This window comes from Rhinolophus sinicus, linkage group LG03, assembly GCF_036562045.2.
Source record: "Rhinolophus sinicus isolate RSC01 linkage group LG03, ASM3656204v1, whole genome shotgun sequence".
Lineage (NCBI taxonomy): Eukaryota > Metazoa > Chordata > Mammalia > Chiroptera > Rhinolophidae > Rhinolophus > Rhinolophus sinicus.
The window spans coordinates 24,499,169-24,515,745 of record NC_133753.1 but is presented as its reverse complement, the minus strand read 5'-3'; the positions used below and the strand labels follow the sequence as shown (position 1 = coordinate 24,515,745).

At 35.8% G+C, this 16,577-nt stretch overlaps 1 protein-coding gene across 3 annotated transcripts in view; it reads left to right on the top strand.

Moving 5' to 3' along the window:
- Positions 1–144: 144 nt before the first annotated feature.
- Positions 145–16,577, top strand: part of LIN52 (lin-52 DREAM MuvB core complex component) — a 92,029-nt gene continuing 75,596 nt past the window's right edge. Inside the window, exons 1-6 of one of the 3 annotated variants that reach the window (XM_019733684.2) lie at positions 145–265; positions 4,497–4,571; positions 5,755–5,792; positions 8,464–8,530; positions 10,264–10,347; positions 13,539–14,084. In XM_019733684.2, coding sequence (XP_019589243.2) covers positions 235–265; positions 4,497–4,571; positions 5,755–5,792; positions 8,464–8,530; positions 10,264–10,347; positions 13,539–13,564 — 321 coding nt within the window. In that variant the 5' untranslated portion in view covers positions 145–234 and the 3' untranslated portion in view covers positions 13,565–14,084. Of the gene's footprint in view, positions 266–441; positions 580–4,496; positions 4,572–5,754; positions 5,793–8,463; positions 8,531–10,263; positions 10,348–13,538; positions 14,085–16,577 lie in introns of those variants that run through there. The other 2 variants (XM_019733682.2, XM_074327228.1) reach the window with 2 other exon arrangements.

The following is a 16,577-nucleotide window of genomic DNA, read 5'->3' as shown; positions in this document are numbered from 1 at the left end:
TGCGGCCCCACCCCGTCATTGGAGAAAGTAAATAAAACCCTCCAATAATTTTGCAGTCGCTCCACCTCCGCAGTGCGCGAGGGGGTGTGACCAGCGCTGGGGGCGGGGTTAAGCAAAGATTGCCCTATGGGCGGGGAAATGAGACGGGACTGCGAGTTGGGGATTGGGTTTCTCTTTGGGGGCGTGGCTTATGGGTCCTAGCTTTCCCGCCGACGGTTGGCCACGTCACGTGACATGGGTTGGAAGATGGCGTCTCCCACAGACGGTAAGAGCCGGCTCGGCGATCCTTCACCTGCAACCTCCTTTGCTCCGCTCTCCGTCTGCCTCTCGAACTAACACTTCTTTCTTTGGCTCCTCTCCTTTCTCTTCCGCTTCTCTTCCTTGGGATGCGGGTGCGTCTTCAGATCGCCGATTTTTCACAGCGGCTCCGAAGGTGCCCTGTCTCCCTGCTGTGTACCAGGAGGGTGGAGGAGGTTACCCGCGAAGGTCCCATCCCGGGCCTTGCCCTTCCTTTAGCCCCATTTGGGTGGACCTGAGACCGAGGAGGAGATACTGCTGGAGGGAAAGAGATGACTTACCGTATGTAGCTTTCTCCTTCTGGGGCGCCCCATTAAGGGTCGGTTCTCTTACCTTTGATCATCTGGAGTGATTCTCTCAAACCCTAGCTGGAATTGGTGGCCGATCTCATCCCGGGACTGAAAAGGAAGGGAAACGTGATTCTTTCCTATCTCCCCAGATTGATACCGTTGCCCTGGCAGCAAGAGAAGTGGGAGACCTTCTCGGCCACTCGCCCTGAGAGTCCCCAGGAAAATGAGGATTGAGTTTTGTATTGCAATCTAGCACACGCCTCAACCTGTCTTGCTTCAGCTGTATGTGTTGTTTCCTTAAGCTGAATGAATGAACGATTTCTGCTTATATACTATTGTCTAAGACGCATGTCATCTCAGATAGCAACTAAGTGCTCATGCTCTCGATTCCCCTTTAGAGAGTTAGGGTCTTGCAGTCATTTCTGAACTCAGTTTTTCCTTCCACTGCCCCCATCCCCACGTCCATTTCATTGATATGTGATTTTCCCCTCCTCAAACCAACACATTTTCTGTTTGGAAGGAATCTTAGAAGTTCATTTCAGGAATGAGGAAATTGAGGCCAAGAATGCTAGCTATATCAACTACCTGCTGTATGAAAGGCATAATGCTAGGTGCTTTGGGAGAGGAAAAGATTAATCAAACATGTAAACACTTGCAGTTTCAGGTCTCATTTGAGATGTTGCCTCCCTGAGAGTCTTTCCCAGAACACATTTGCCCCTCTTCACCATTGTTCACTATCTCAGTATCTTCATTGTAAGCACAGTTATTCTGTTAACTTTGCCCCTTTCACACTAGATTATAAATTCCGAGTCTGCCTTGTTTATAGTTGGATCCTAAGGGTTTAGCATAGTGTCTGGCAAGCAGTAGGCCTTCAATGAACATTTATTGAAAGAATGATTAGGTATATACATAAATAATATATTACTTTGTCTTAAGTTTCACGTTTAACTGAGTCTTAAGTTTTTTGAGTGCAGGTACAGACTGTATAAGAAGTTATGGGTGTTCAGAGTCAAAAGAGATTCTTTTTCCTGCCTGGGTACTCGCTTGTTAAAATGTCCTTTTCTTGCCAGAAAAAAAGTGTGTGTGTAGGGGGGACATTAAAAAAGTCAGCCAAGGTAATGGGGAGTTATTGTTTAATGAGCAGTTTCATTTTGGGAAGGTGAAAAAGTTCTGGAGATGCATGGTGATGATGGTTGCACAACATTGTGAATGTACTTAATGTCACTGAACTGTACACTTAAAAATGGTGAAAAGGGTAAATTTTATATTATGTATCTTTTACCACAATTTTTTTTAAAAAGTCAGCCAAGTGATAGAAGTAGAAGTAATTGCTATAACAATTTTTAGTTAATTATAAGGTTATTTTTAGATTTATATGTTTTGGAGATTTTAGAGCTGTGTTTGTTGCGTTTCATTTCTCCTTGTCTTAATTTCTTTTTCCTTCTTTGGCCAGGAAGAGTATTAGAAACATATGTTTTCCTTTGGTCCATCTCCATTAATTATTTACACTCTTAATTTTTAAGTTTTCAGTCTCATCTTTTATAGAGTTTCGCCCTTCTCCACATAATCATTTTTTTAAATCTGACAAAATCAAGTTGAGCACCTTGAATTTAAATTCAGCTTCTAAATAAGTATCTCATCCTAAAACATTTCACTGCCTAGCGCTCTCACTTCTATTTTTAGTGTTCTACTTATCTCTGTCTTTAAATTTTAATTCAAATAATAATGGTTTGTAAAAGTTTAGGTAATTTACTCATTTCTCTTTTTAATGCTAAGTTTGCTGGGACTTCTTTGAAAAGGAGAAAACTGAAATCAAGTAAAGCCATCTAATTACTGAATTTATGAGAGTAAATCTCAAAGCAATCTGAGTTATGCCCCAAACTATGGTATCATAAGGCCATCCTTGTTGATTATTGGATCCTAGCCCCAATAAGTGTATTTTTGTTATGGTTGAGCTTCCCATGGTAATATCCCTTAGGAATTTGAAAAATTGACATTTTGTGTTACACACAGCTTTTCTTTGTTACCATTTTTGGAATGCTTTGGTTAAGGCAATTTATTAGAGTTGAGTTCTTTACCAATTTAGAATGCCATTGGAAATTCTCTTAGAATATTTGGGGGGGGAAATTCAGTTTATAGAAAAGCGTATGTTGAAAAAATTAAGACATATATACATTTTCAGGGAATAGGTCCATAGCTTTTTTTTTCCAGATTTCAAAAGATGTGGCTTACCCAGAAAATGTTAAGAGCCACTGTTTATATCATTAAATGAACTAATGTATGTAACTAGTTAGCATACTCAACATACAGTACTCAATAAGTATTAACTGTTGTTATTAGGTTGGTGCAAAAGTAATTGCGGTTTTTGCAATTTTTTTTTTTTTAAACTTTTTAAACGTCACTTACTTTTGCACCAACCTAATAATATCCAGTACCTACTGTGTGCCCAGACAAGAGTGGAGAGGAAATGGTGTCAAAGAATTAGGCAGGGTTATGTAGGATTTTATAGGGCCTGGTAGGTATACATTCACAAATTTAGCTGTGACGAAGTCCTTTAAGCTGGAGAGTGACTTGAACTGATTGACTTTTTTTTTTTTTTTAAAGTCAGTTCTGGCTACTTCGTGGAAAATAGATTTGGGGGTAACGAAGGGAAGGGGGAAGGATGGGAAAAAGGAGGCCTGTTAAGAGGTTATTGAATTAGTTCAGGAGAGAAGTGATGTTTTCTTGGTTAATTAATTTGGTTTCAGGGTGTATTTTGGAGATAGAAACTAGTAGATTTACTAATGGTTGGTTATGGAAGCGGGAAGGAAAGAGAGGCATGAGGACAGCTGGGTTTTTGAGAACTGGGGTTCATGGTAGTGCTATTTCTTGAAATGGAGAGGACTGAGAGAGTATGGTTTTAGACTTAAGGGATTTTTCATCCATGTAAATGTAGAGAGATGTCAAATAGCCACTTAGATATGTAACTCTGAAGTTTGGGGAAAGTTTGGGACTGGAAATATAAATATGGAGTGATTAGCATATAAATGATGGTAAAGGCTATGGGATTAGATGAGGTCTCCTTAGGAGACTTTAGGGAGGGAGTGAAGCCAGTCTACGATGGGGCCTGAGTAGAAGACAAAACTGAGGAAGAAGTCAGTGAGGAAGAAGAAAAGCCAGCATAATGGTTTCATAGAAGTGTTTCAAGGAGAGTGGTCAGTGTGCAAATGCTGCAGAAGGTCACATAAAAGAGAACAGAGAAGTTATCACTATATTTAGCAACATTAGTCATAGATAACCTTGACAACAGCAGTTTTCCATACGTATACGAGTAGAAGCCTGATTGTCCTGGGTTAAGGAGAGAAGGTGAGGTAAGGAAGTGGAGACAGCAGGGTAGACAACTCAAGAACTTTTGCAGTAAAGAGGGAGGAGGTAATGGGGTCAAGGAAGAGTTTGTTTCGAAGAAGGGAAATTCTGTAGCAGGCTTGCTTGCTGTTGAGTGTGAGCCAGTGGAGAAAGTAGAAACTGATTGTGCAAGAGAGATGTTATTCATGATGTCTCTGACAAAGCGAGAGAAGATGCAGTTCAGAACTAGCAGACGAGTTTGTTTTTCTTGAAAGCAGAGACACTTAATTGATTATAACTTGGAGGAAAGTCTAAAAGTATGAATAAAGGTGCAGGTAGGTTTATTGATGCTCATTTTACCTAACGCCCCACTAAAATATTGCTCCCATTTTAGAGATCGGAAAATTGAGGTTTGATGAGGGAGAATGATTCATTTGTATAGCATTTAGTTGTAGTTATAGAACTCAGATTTCTACACTTCCAGGTGAGTGTTCCAGTTTGTTACATTTTTTGAGATTGAAATGCTATAAAATATAAATTAGCATGTTTTGTGTCTTCTTGGCTCATCTGGGTATTTTGTTCTAGGGACAGATCTGGAAGCATCTTTGTTAAGTTTTGAAAAACTTGACCGGGCCTCACCAGACCTTTGGCCAGAACAATGTAAGTTTTCAGTTTCTTTATATCAAAATCAATGTAGTTACTGAGAACCACTGAATTCTGTGGTCCAATGTTAAGAATAGCTATTTGGTGTTTAATTTTTTTAGGATGTATTGTGACTCAGGAAATGATAGGGAGCCCTTAAAAAATAATTATTTTTAAAAACTACATGTGTAATAAGTTTAGACAGTATGGACACATGTAATGTATTTCCTCACCTCCTTCAATCACTATTCTAAAATCACCCATTAATAGTTTGGTACAAATCCTTTTGACCTTTTTTATGCTTATTCAGATAAGCAAATAAAGATGTATTTTTAAGTATATAGAGGAGTTTAGGGGTTTTTTTTTTTTTTTTTTTTTTTGGAGTAATGATGGGGCCATATGTACATAGTCTATAGCTTAATTTATTTCAGCTAGTAGTAATTTATTAATGGACCTTCCCATGTTAGTAGGTGTAGATTTACTTCATTCTTTTAAAGTATTTAATTGTATAGATATACTATAATTTATGTATTCATATACCCTATTTGGAAAAATAAGCTATATCCAATTGTTGATATTACAAACAATTTAATAACGAATATCCTTGCACAAATGTCTTTGTGCATATAGAAGAGAGTGACTGTATATGAGAGTGCCCGTTTACTCACATACCAGCTAACACTGAATGTTACTAATCTTTATTATTTTTATTTTGTATTTCTATTAGTGAGGTTGAACATCATTTTATTTTTAAATATCTGGTTTTTATTTTTCTGTTTTCTTATGTGATTCTTCCTGTGAGACATTTAAATGATTGGTTTGACAGAACAGCATACCTAAAAAGGAAATTTAAAATTTTTGGTAAGAGATATGGTATCTTGCCACTCTCCCATCCAGCTAATTCCTGATCCTTCATAGGTTCAGTTGAGGCATTATTTACTGTGAGAAGCTTTTCCTGCCTCCTCAATCTGATTTAGATTTTTCTTTTGTGGGGGTGGGGGGGTGGGGGGGTCCTCCGGTAGTACCTGGTATCATTCTTGGAGCACTTAAACTATATTACAATTATTGATTTGCTCTCTCTCCTTTTTCCAGACTGTAAGTTCCTTGAAGACAAGGCTTTTTTTATTATTATTTGAATCCTCTGTGCCTGGGGCACTAAAATGTTTACTGAATAAATAATGTTATATTTTTTTCTTTTTAGTACCAGGAGTTGCTGAATTTGCAGCTTCTTTCAAAAGTGTAAGTAATATTTTACTTACCTAATGAAGTTTATCTAACATTTTGCTCCTTGATTAAAGTTCAACTATCATTTATTTTCAAGAATAATGTCATAATCTTCAAATCATTTTTTAACTATAGCCCTGGAAATCTGTTTGTATTGTCATCATGTTAATTGATGATAATGTCTTCCTCTGGCCAAATGCTCTATTTTGGCATTTTGACTTTGTCTATTTGCCTCTTGTCTTAGCTTGAAAGCTTTTAACATAAGGCAATTGAAATATTTAATGTAACGCCAGTATTCTTTTTGCCCAAACTATGATTTTGAAGCTTTTATCTTTTGTTTATGTGACGCATTATGACCTTAACCTATGCCTCCTGAGAGGATTTTTGAAATTTCTCAGTGGCTCATCAGAAACCGAAGGAAGACATTCCACTAGAGCCACAACTTTTGTACTTCCAGGGCAGCAGGCAGTGTGCTAGATATCATACATGTGTTCTTTTATATATTCCCACAACCAGAAGAATATAATGGTTATATTAGCTAGCTAGCACTTACATAGTATTTACCAGGTGCCAGGCACTGTTCTAAGTGCTATACATATATTATTTAATCTTCACAAAACCATGAGGCGTGGGTACTGTTATTATCCCTATTTTACAGACAAGGAAAAGGCACAGAGAGGGTGAGTAGGGTACCTAAGGTTATAGGCTATAAGTGGCAGAATTAGGCTTTGAACCTAGTAGTCTGATTTGTAGCATCCATACTCTTAACACCATACTTTTAAACATCTCAGCCTAATGTTAAAAGCACTGACTGACAGAGAAACTTGGGAGTTAAGTTACTTGCCTAAGTTTTAGTGAGTGGCAAGTCAGGATGTGAATGCAGGTCTGTCTGATTCCAAAGCCCATGCTCTTTCTATTAAATCATTCTATTGGGGATTTGTAACATAACTCTCACAGTACCTTCCATATATGCTTAGCATTCTCTACTCATTATTTGAGTTAAATATTAAGGCCCCTCTGGGCCTGTGGCTTTCAGGTCTTATGAGAGTATTTGTTCAGAGGGAGTCTGACTTTGTAGCTGCTTTCATTTTTTTCAAGAGCTACAGTTGTGTGTAAACTGGCCTGTACTCCGTTAGCATTCAGTAAGGCCTAAGCTTGAGGAATTTAGGGTAGTGTAGGGCTTTGGAGTCTGACACACTGAAATTTGAATCCTGAATCTGCTTCTTAACTATCTCTGACCTGAGCAAGTTTCCTAACACTTTTGAGCCTTAGTTTGCTCATCTGAAACTACCTCAGAGGATTCTTAGTATAAAATGTCATAATGAATAAAAACACTTTGCAAAATACTTGGGACATAATAAATGATATATAGTAGCTATTATTATTAGATCAGCTTTTCTCTAGTAGATTGAGTAGAAAGTCCTGATTTAATTTTCTTAGATTCTCATTCATACTGACTTTTCAGTTTAGTTAATTATATTTTGATAACAATGGAGTATTTTGAGTTGTAGGTGTAAATAAGTAGTTTTTAAGTAACTATTAGAGTATAGTGTTTTTTTGAAAATCTGATTAAGTATCTACACCTTTTCCTTAGAAGTGTGCATGTACATATTGTTTTGTTTCTAGGAGTTCAAGGTCATGCCAAGATCCCAGGTTAAGATCCCCTGGTATACTCTGTTTCTTTACCAGGGGTAAAAATGGTGAATGTAACCTAGAGCCTTTTAGGGGAGGTAGTAGAGGGTAGTGGTTTCTGAATTCAGACTGCATTGATTTTTGAATCCTGACTCTATTAGCTGTGTGACCTGAAGCAAGTGATATGTAATCTTCCTGTACATCAGTTTTTTCATTTGTAAAATGAGGATAATAATACCTGCTTCATAGGGTTGATTTGGAAATTAAATGACATGATGCATATAAAGTGACTTGTCACAGTACCAAATAAATATTAATTTAAAAACAAGAAAAGGGCTCCAAGCTGAAGTAATACTTCTCAACCGTACCCCTACCTGCACAACAGAACATTAGTGTGCAGCTGTGGAGCTTTTAAAAAATACATGTGTAATGTTCCTCGCTCTGTTCTCTCCACTTGACCTTTCTCCAATCCCTAAATCAGTACATCTAGGATGTGGCCAGGTCATTTGTATTTTTCTGTTGTTACATGGGTGATTCTTATGTGCAACTGGGATTGAAAACTGTTGCCCAAAACCATTCCAAGAATGGGCTCTCTTTCAAAATTGTGTAAGTTCACTTTCGGAAATGAAAAGATAACTTAAAATTCCAAAGTTTTCTAAAGTGTCTACCATAAAATGAAATGTCAAGTAATGATCATTACAGTCTCCCTGCAAATTGAGAATTTTCTCATTCTTGATTCTTCTTTGAATCTTCTCCTCTGCTAGAGAATGTTACTTACTGATTATTATTTCAAGTAGTTTTCAGTTGGAGGCTTTCACCAGGACTGAATTTCAAGTAATTTGTTTCATTGCAAAACTAACCTGTTATGCTTGAAACAAGACTAGTAGTCAGATCTAATTCTTTAAAATCATTTCTCTGAGACCAACTTTAAAGATCAGCAGTATTATTTTGTAAGGTGACTATTTGGAGGCTGTGTGACAAGCTACTTAAGAAAGAATAGCGTCTCTTCAAACTTTGTATGTATCTGAATGGATATATTTTTATTTTTTGACAGCCTATTACCAGCTCTCCACCCAAATGGATGGCTGAAATAGAACGTGATGACATCGATATGTTGAAAGGTAAGCATTGCTGGTGACCTCTAACTTTTAACCTGACATTTATATTCCTCTATAGGCCACCTTTCCACTTTTTCTCTCACTATTCCCTTAAAAGTATTCTTAGCTTCAGTCAGACTGCCTGCTTAACCATCCTTATTAATAATTCTTCATGTCTAAATGCCTTTCTTTATTTTTCCATGTGTAGAAATCCTTCTAATTCAAGACTTGGTCATAATGATTTCTTTTGCTACTAAACTCCTTTAATAATACCCTTACTTTGTATAAAGCTTACAGTTCACAAAAAACTCTCACATAAATTTTCTCATTTAATTCTCACAAAGGTCCTGTGAGTTAGGTATGATGATATCTAAGGTTCAGAGGTTAACTTAACGAATTTTGTTAGAGTTAAAAAATTTGAAGTCTTATTTTTTATTTTAAGTCTGGTCTCTTTCCACTATAACCAAGTGCCTTATTTAGAATTTACTGCCATATATTGTTGTCAGTACTAGTAATTGACAACCCTTCAGTGGGTTAAGACATGTCTTTTATTTCATTCTATTCCATCAATTTCTCCAATAAAGAATACTGTAAGTAGTGAATATTGTTGTTTGATAAATTACTTGGAACTCAACCACAAGTGGAAATTTAAATTAAAAAACATTAATTTTCCTTGATTTTGCTCTACTTTATTTATTTATTTTTTAATCATCCTTCTAGAGATAAGATTCATGATGGTTGTAAAGTAATAGACTAAAATTAAGGTAAAAATCTTGGACTCTTGAGCTATTTAAGCAGCTGAACAGATCAAGGAAAGGCTACTACTTATGCCAGATATTGATAAAGAGTGTGGCATGATAAGTGGGAGAAAAGAACACCATTATTTGATTTCAGAAGTAATTCATTGTTCTGCATGAAATACTTAAATGCAGGTCCCCTCCTGCAACCGTGGAAATATTAAGTCTCAAGGGCATTTTGGGTTCATTGCTAATGTTCCAAAGAGACATTTATATAATATGCCATCAGTGTGTATTTTCTAAGGAAACTTTAAATTTTTAATAAGGGATCATAGCGTTATGTTCCATGCAAACTGACCTTTGTCTTAAACCTAAAAGGAATTGGGTGCTATTTAAATGAAAATCTGTAAAAGTAAGTTTTTGTTTTAAGTATACTGTTTTTTTATCTGGTAAACTTAACATTTTGTATAGGTATTTGATTTGAAAGGGAAGTTTGAATTAATATTTAGTTTTTGTTTTCTAAACTTAGGGAAATGGGAAACAGTATGTGTTCTATTGCTCCTTCATTATTAATTGAAGTAATGAGGACTTAAATGATAGTAGAGACAGTGTCCATTTTGCAAGACAGCTCTGTCTGTAGGCTTTCTCAATGCTGTCACATCACAAGGTTTCATATTTTAATGGTGGATTCATTTTGTATGATAGGCAAAATGAATGTTACAAAAAGGATCCTTAGAATAAAACACATAATTTGCGATTGCTTTTATGCTAACTCTTTTCATTAAGTGGGTAAGCTCACCTGAGGCATTTTGCCGTAGTGGGGAAAAAAAATACTCATTGGGGTGTGTGTGTGTGTGTGTGTGTGTCATGGTAGGATGAAATGAGATAGGGATTCATTTTTCTACTTGTTTGATAGGAATTAAGCTTGGAAACTTTTATAACAAGGATTCCCAACCCGAATCAGTTGTTACTAGAGAACAATGGAAAGAAATGGTATTGAAGTAAATGCTTCTGTTTCAGAACTGGGAAGCCTCACCACAGCTAATTTGATGGAGAAGGTACGAGGCCTACAGAACCTGGCCTATCAGCTGGGGCTGGATGAGTGTGAGTACCCAGATCACTTTTATTCCATGTTGCCTGTTGTGTATTTCATGATGAGTTCTAGCTATAATTCAGAAAGGGTTTTATGAAGGTAAGAAGTCACTGTAATCTGAAGTGTGCCTTTTATAACTGAGTTTGGAATAATAACTGAGTTTACTAAGTAACAAGTTATTTTTCTCTGTACAGTAAAAGTGTAATGAAAATCCTTTTAGTTTTAGGTGATAGAATGTCCAATCAAACTAGCTTAAGCAAAGGAGGGTGTTTATTAGTCCACATAAATCAAAATTCCAGGAGTAGAAATAGCTTTGAGGCTATCTTTGAGGATCCATGACTCCTAATGATGTCATTAGGATTTGTTGTTTTTCTTGCTTTTGTTTTGTATCTCAGGGCTCTGTTTCACTCAGGCATTAGTCTTATTCTTTGCTGCTGCAGATAGCTTTTTCCTAGAACTGGGGAAGGCGACCAAAAGGAATTCTAGTTTATGTGTCTTTAAATCTCATAATCCCCAAAGAAAGGTCTTTTCTGAATGTTCCAAAAGAAAGGTCCTGGGAGTACTCTGACTGTTCCATCTTGCCTCACATACCTATCCTGGAACCAGTCAGGTAGCATGGAACACTCTGATGACCAGGCTTGGGTCCTGGGTGCAGACCTAATTGGAAGGGTTAGTCTCTAACTCACCTCACACAGAATGGGAGGGAACAATTGGTTCTTCAAAGAAAGGGATACATCGCAGACCAAAAACATAATCTGCTACCATGAGTGGAAGTTCTCACTTATTCCTGTTTGTTCTTCATTCTTTTAGTTTAAAATTATTTCTTTATAAATTGTATCTCTTCCCATACTGTTTTCATTATAAAACTAGAAAAAGAATTATAGAAAATTCTACTATGTAATTGAAAGATACTCAACTTTGTTTTCAGTGGGTACCTCCTGAAACTTTCATAAATCCGCAGTTTGGAGAGGCTACTATAGCTTATATATTTTCTTCATAAATACAAGTTTTGTACTGATTTGAAGATGGATTAGAACAATCCTAAAAACAGTTTCATAAATTATTTTTTTTGTTTATAGAGAATATTGTGGATTTGTTCACATCATTGATTTGAGTTACATCCAAATTCAACATTTCACTTTAAATTTTAATTTAAAGACTTCTAATTTTTGACTAATAGTCATCACTTCCTTAGCCCTCTTTATCTTTTCGTTATTTCCATTACTGTCATTAACAACTGACTTTCCTTTACCAAGGAAACATTTTTTAACCAACTACACAAATCAAGGAGCAGAGAACAACAAACTGCTTTGAGATATGGTTGGTAGGTGGTCTAGGTTCACTCACTGTGTGATCTACCTCTTCTCTGTGTACTGGGTGTTTCTCCTGATTAAAGTTTATGTCTTGGCAAAATTACTAATTACCAGCTATGTCATGGACTTTCAGGGTTTGTAATGAAAAGGCAAATCTGTGATTATTAAATTCATGAATGCAAGGCTTATATAGTATAGAAATTGATTTCTGTTTCCAGCTCTGGGTAATAAATGTTGTAATGATCATAATGATCAGTCTTATCTCTCTGTCTATTTTTTTTATGAAATAAATTTTATGCCGTCAAGAAGCTATATTACCGAATGTACTTATCAACAATATTATCTCTTGTTATTTATAGTTGAAATTGCTATATTTTCTCTGAATAGTTTTTCTGCTTTCCTACTGAAAAAGATAATGAAGTGGTTTGGGGTTTTTCCCCTACTTTTTGTTATGGAAAATTTTAAACATATACCAAGGTAGAGAGAATAAAATAATGACCTCATGTACTCATGACCTGGTTTCAATAGTCATCATGGCCAATCTGTTTCACTTATACCAATCTCCCTTAATTATTTTAAAGTAAATCTCAGGCATCCTATTACCTCATTGTCAACTAACTTCATATATGATTCCAAAAGACAAGGACTCTCCTTTTTTTTTTTTTTTTTTAATAAAACCACAATTCCAAAATTATGCCTAACAAACTTGCTCAATATCATCAAATAGCCAATCATGATTCAGATTTCCCTGGATAACTCATAATTGTCTTTATACAGTTCGTTTGTTTGAATCAGGATCTAAGAAAGATGTATACCATATTTAGTTGATAAGTCTCTTAATCTGTCACAGTTCCACCCCCCTTTTACTTTCCCTTGTCAATTATTAAACCTAGTTATTTGTTCTGTAGAATTTCCATATTCTAGATTTTGGTGCTTATATCCAGTGGTGGTACTTAGTATTTTCGTTTATCCTTTTTTATTTCCTGCTAGTTGACTCTAAAAGCTTGCATAGATACAGGCATGATTTTTAGTTTGGCAAGAGTATTTTTAAATGGTGGGGTATACATCCATCAGAAGGTATATCGTGTCTGTTTGTCTCTCTTTGTGATGTTAAGATTAATTAGTTGATAAAGTTATTATTAGCCTGATCTATTATTCATTGTGAAATGTTCCATCAGCCTTACACCAAGAGTTTTAGCAGCCTTTGATAACTGCCTAGATCCAGTATTTTATTATAGGTTGCAAAATGGTAATATTCTAATTCTGTCATTCCTTTTTACTAGCTAGAATTTTTCTGTGATGGTCTTTATCTTATCAACTATTTATTATTATCTTCAAAGCTGTTCTTACTGCATAAATGGTTCTTTCTCTATCAGTTTTTAGAATAATGAGTCAATTCCCTCAGCATTGATAAAGTCTGTTTTAATGGCTTTCCGCTGAATCAGAAACTTGGTATGGTTTGTTTTAGTTTTTAATCCACACAGTTAAAATCATTATTACTGTTAAGTGTATTTCTAAAACTTAAGGCTTTGGAGGTGGGGGTTTTGAAATTACCGAATCAGCCACCTTAAACACTGAACTAAAACTCTGCAACAGAAATCCTCATTTCTGCCAGGTAAGTCCCATGAGTCCAGCTGAGATCTTTCAAAATTGTTTTCTAGTTCAAAATTCAGCCTTATTTAGACTTCTGCAGCAGTACTTTGCAACCAATTGTCATTTTCCTTCCTTGATCATAACGAATTAGCTGACATAGAAAATACTTTTTAAATTTAGAATTGGAAAGAATTACATTGATATGTATTGGACTTCTTAGATACAGTCTCTCTTTGTTTTATCGTGCATAATATATTTGCATAAAAACAAGATCTTTTTTTTTTTTGTCCTTACAGATTATTCATCTGCTCTAGGGCTTTGACATTTACTTGACACCCTAATCTGGTGTTTCAATGTCTCAATCCTCTTTCCTGCATTAATTGAGAGGATGACATGGATGAAAAATAAGCAATAGGAACTGATGAATCCCCAAGGACCAGTGATCCTGTTTTCATGCAAATATCTGTACTGATAAAGATGATGGAAAGAAAAAAAATGCAAAAAATATTTGTCCTCAAAACGTGATTGTTTGTCACTTCCCCAGAGCATTGTTAAATGTTAGTACAGAAATAATGTGAACCTTCTAGCGTTGATAGTAACTAGATTGTGTCTGTGAAAGATGAACCCAGTCCTTTGATTTGGTACATGATTATGTCTCAGATAATCCTTTTGGTGTACAGACTGGGGAATGCAATAATTTTTTGTGTAGGCATTTATTCTCCTCATGATTGGGGCCTCTTGGCTTGAGTTGGACAGTTAATTTATATGAAATGCCCATGAAATATATAGAAATACAAAAAATTGTAAACTGCCTCACCATATAAAGAATTCCATTTCTGTTACTACCGTCTGAGTTGTGTCCTTCCTGTTTTACTGAAACTGTTGTAGTCACCTTTAACCGATCTCCCTGCCTTTCACCTACCTCATCCCAGTCATCTTGTTTGCCACTACCAGATTAATTTTTCTAAAGTACCATTTCTTCTGTTTGTCCTTTGCGTGTAAGTCATTAGTAGTACTTCATTACCCATCTGATAAAAATCAGATTCCTTAGCATGGCATTCAAAATCCTCGATACCCTGGCTCTAGCCTTCTTTCCTACTTCTCCCTTACCAAAACACCCTGCACTGTTCCCATTGGAAATCACTCACTCTTCCCAGAACCCTTTCCCATCTTCTTAATTCTATGCACACTATTTCTTTTTCTCCGAAAGTTCTCCCTGACCTATTTCTTTTTTCTTTTTTTAATTTATTGGGGTGACAATTGTTAGTAAAATTACATAGATTTCAGGTGTACAATTCTGTATTACATCATCTATAAATCCCATTGGGTGTTCACCACCCAGAGTCAGTTCTCCTTCCATCACCATATATTTGATCCCCCTTACCCTCATCTCCTTGACCTATTTCTAATATTAGAACTTTCATTCATCCTTCATTATTCTTCCCAGTATTTACCTTTCATCAGCCTTTCCTTTTCATACCTGATCTGGAACGTGAACTCTCTTTTTTGGCCTCCCAAATTACTCTAGAGTAGCTCATTTGTTTCATTTGTGTGACCCTTTTACCATTCTGCGAGACTTTTGGCACATGTCTTATGTCTTGGATTGATAGTAACTACAAGGTAAGAATCATATTTTGGGGCTGTCTTTCTAGCCCATAGAGTAAGTACCTGGTATATAGTAAATGTGCAATGTGTATTTTTTGATTGAATGATTAACTGCAGATGCCTTCAAATGAATTGACAGAATTTTTCTAATGTCATCCATTGACTTAAAACTAAAAAGGTGGAAACTTCTAGAAATTGTTCTTTTCCTGGATAGTTTGTGTTTTAGTGATGAGAATTAATATTTGAAGGTCTTCATTACCCATATGATAAAAATCAGATTCCTTAGCATGGCATTCAAAATCCTCGATACTCTGGCTGTAGCCTTCTTTCCTACTTCTCCCTTACCAAAACACCATGCACTGTTCCCATTGGAAATCACTCACTCTTCCCAGATCCCTTTCCCATCTTAATTCTGGAATTTTTCCTCTTGTGACAGTGGATGATCAACCACATATAGTAAAGATAGTATGAAGTTTGTTGATAATGGTTTAGTTTTATCTTCTACCTGAACCCTACCTACTCCATCGCTATTAGGACCCAGGTATGGTCCTGATTTAGTCTTGTAAGTTACAACAGTATATAGCTTGCTTTACTAAGACCCATTGAAATATCATGAATCTTACTGCATACTACTGATAATCAGCATTTTTTACTCCAATAATAATAATAATAATAATAATCTCCTGTCTTAAGGCTACCAACCTTTTAGTAGTCATGCACATTACTTACATACTGACTATATTCAAAATATTTTAAAATAGAATGTGAAAATCGGGAAAGCAACAGATCATGCCATTTGAAACCAGGGCTAAAATTTGGGGGCTCTGATGCATTGTTCTTTTTTCTTTATTGAGATGTAATTTATATACCCTACATTTCACTTATTTATAGGGTGCAATTCAATGAGTTTTAGTATATTCAGAGTTTTGTAACCATCACACAATCAATTTTAGAACCTTTTCATCACTCCCAAAAGAAACGCTGTACCCATTAGCAGTCACTCCCTATTCCCTCTCCCCAGGCTCTACAGGCCTAAGAGTAGGACCGATAAATGAGTTGAGTAAAATTACAGGATATAAGATGCATGTAGAAAATTAATTGTATTTCGCTACAGTAGCTAATCTGCTTTCTGGCTGTATGAATTTACCTAGTCTGGACATTTCGTATAAATGAAATCATACATTGTGTGGTCTTTTGTATCTGATTTCTTTCACTTAACATAATGTTTTCAGTGTTCTTTTATGTTGTAGCATGTATCAGTACTTCATTTCTTTTTATGGTTGAATAATATTCCTTTGTATAAATATATTTATTCACCAATTATCCACATTATATTTACCCACCAGTTGATGGCTATTTGGATCGTTTCCACTATTTGGCTAGTATGAATAATGCTGCCATAAACAGTTATGTACAAGTTTTTGTGTGGTCAGATGTTTTTGTTCTCCTGAGTTTATAACTAGGACTGGAATTTCTGGGTCATATATTAACTCTACATATAACCTTTTGAGGAACCATCAGACTGTTTTCCATACTGGGTGTACCATTTTACATCCCTACCTGCAGTGTATGGAAGGTTCCAATTTCTCCACATCCTTGCCAATATTAGTTATTTGTTTAAAAAAATATCATTATATCCATCCTAATGGATATGAAGTGGTATCCCATTGTGGTTTGGAATTACATTTGCCTAATAACTTATGATATTGCACATGTTTTCATGTACTTAT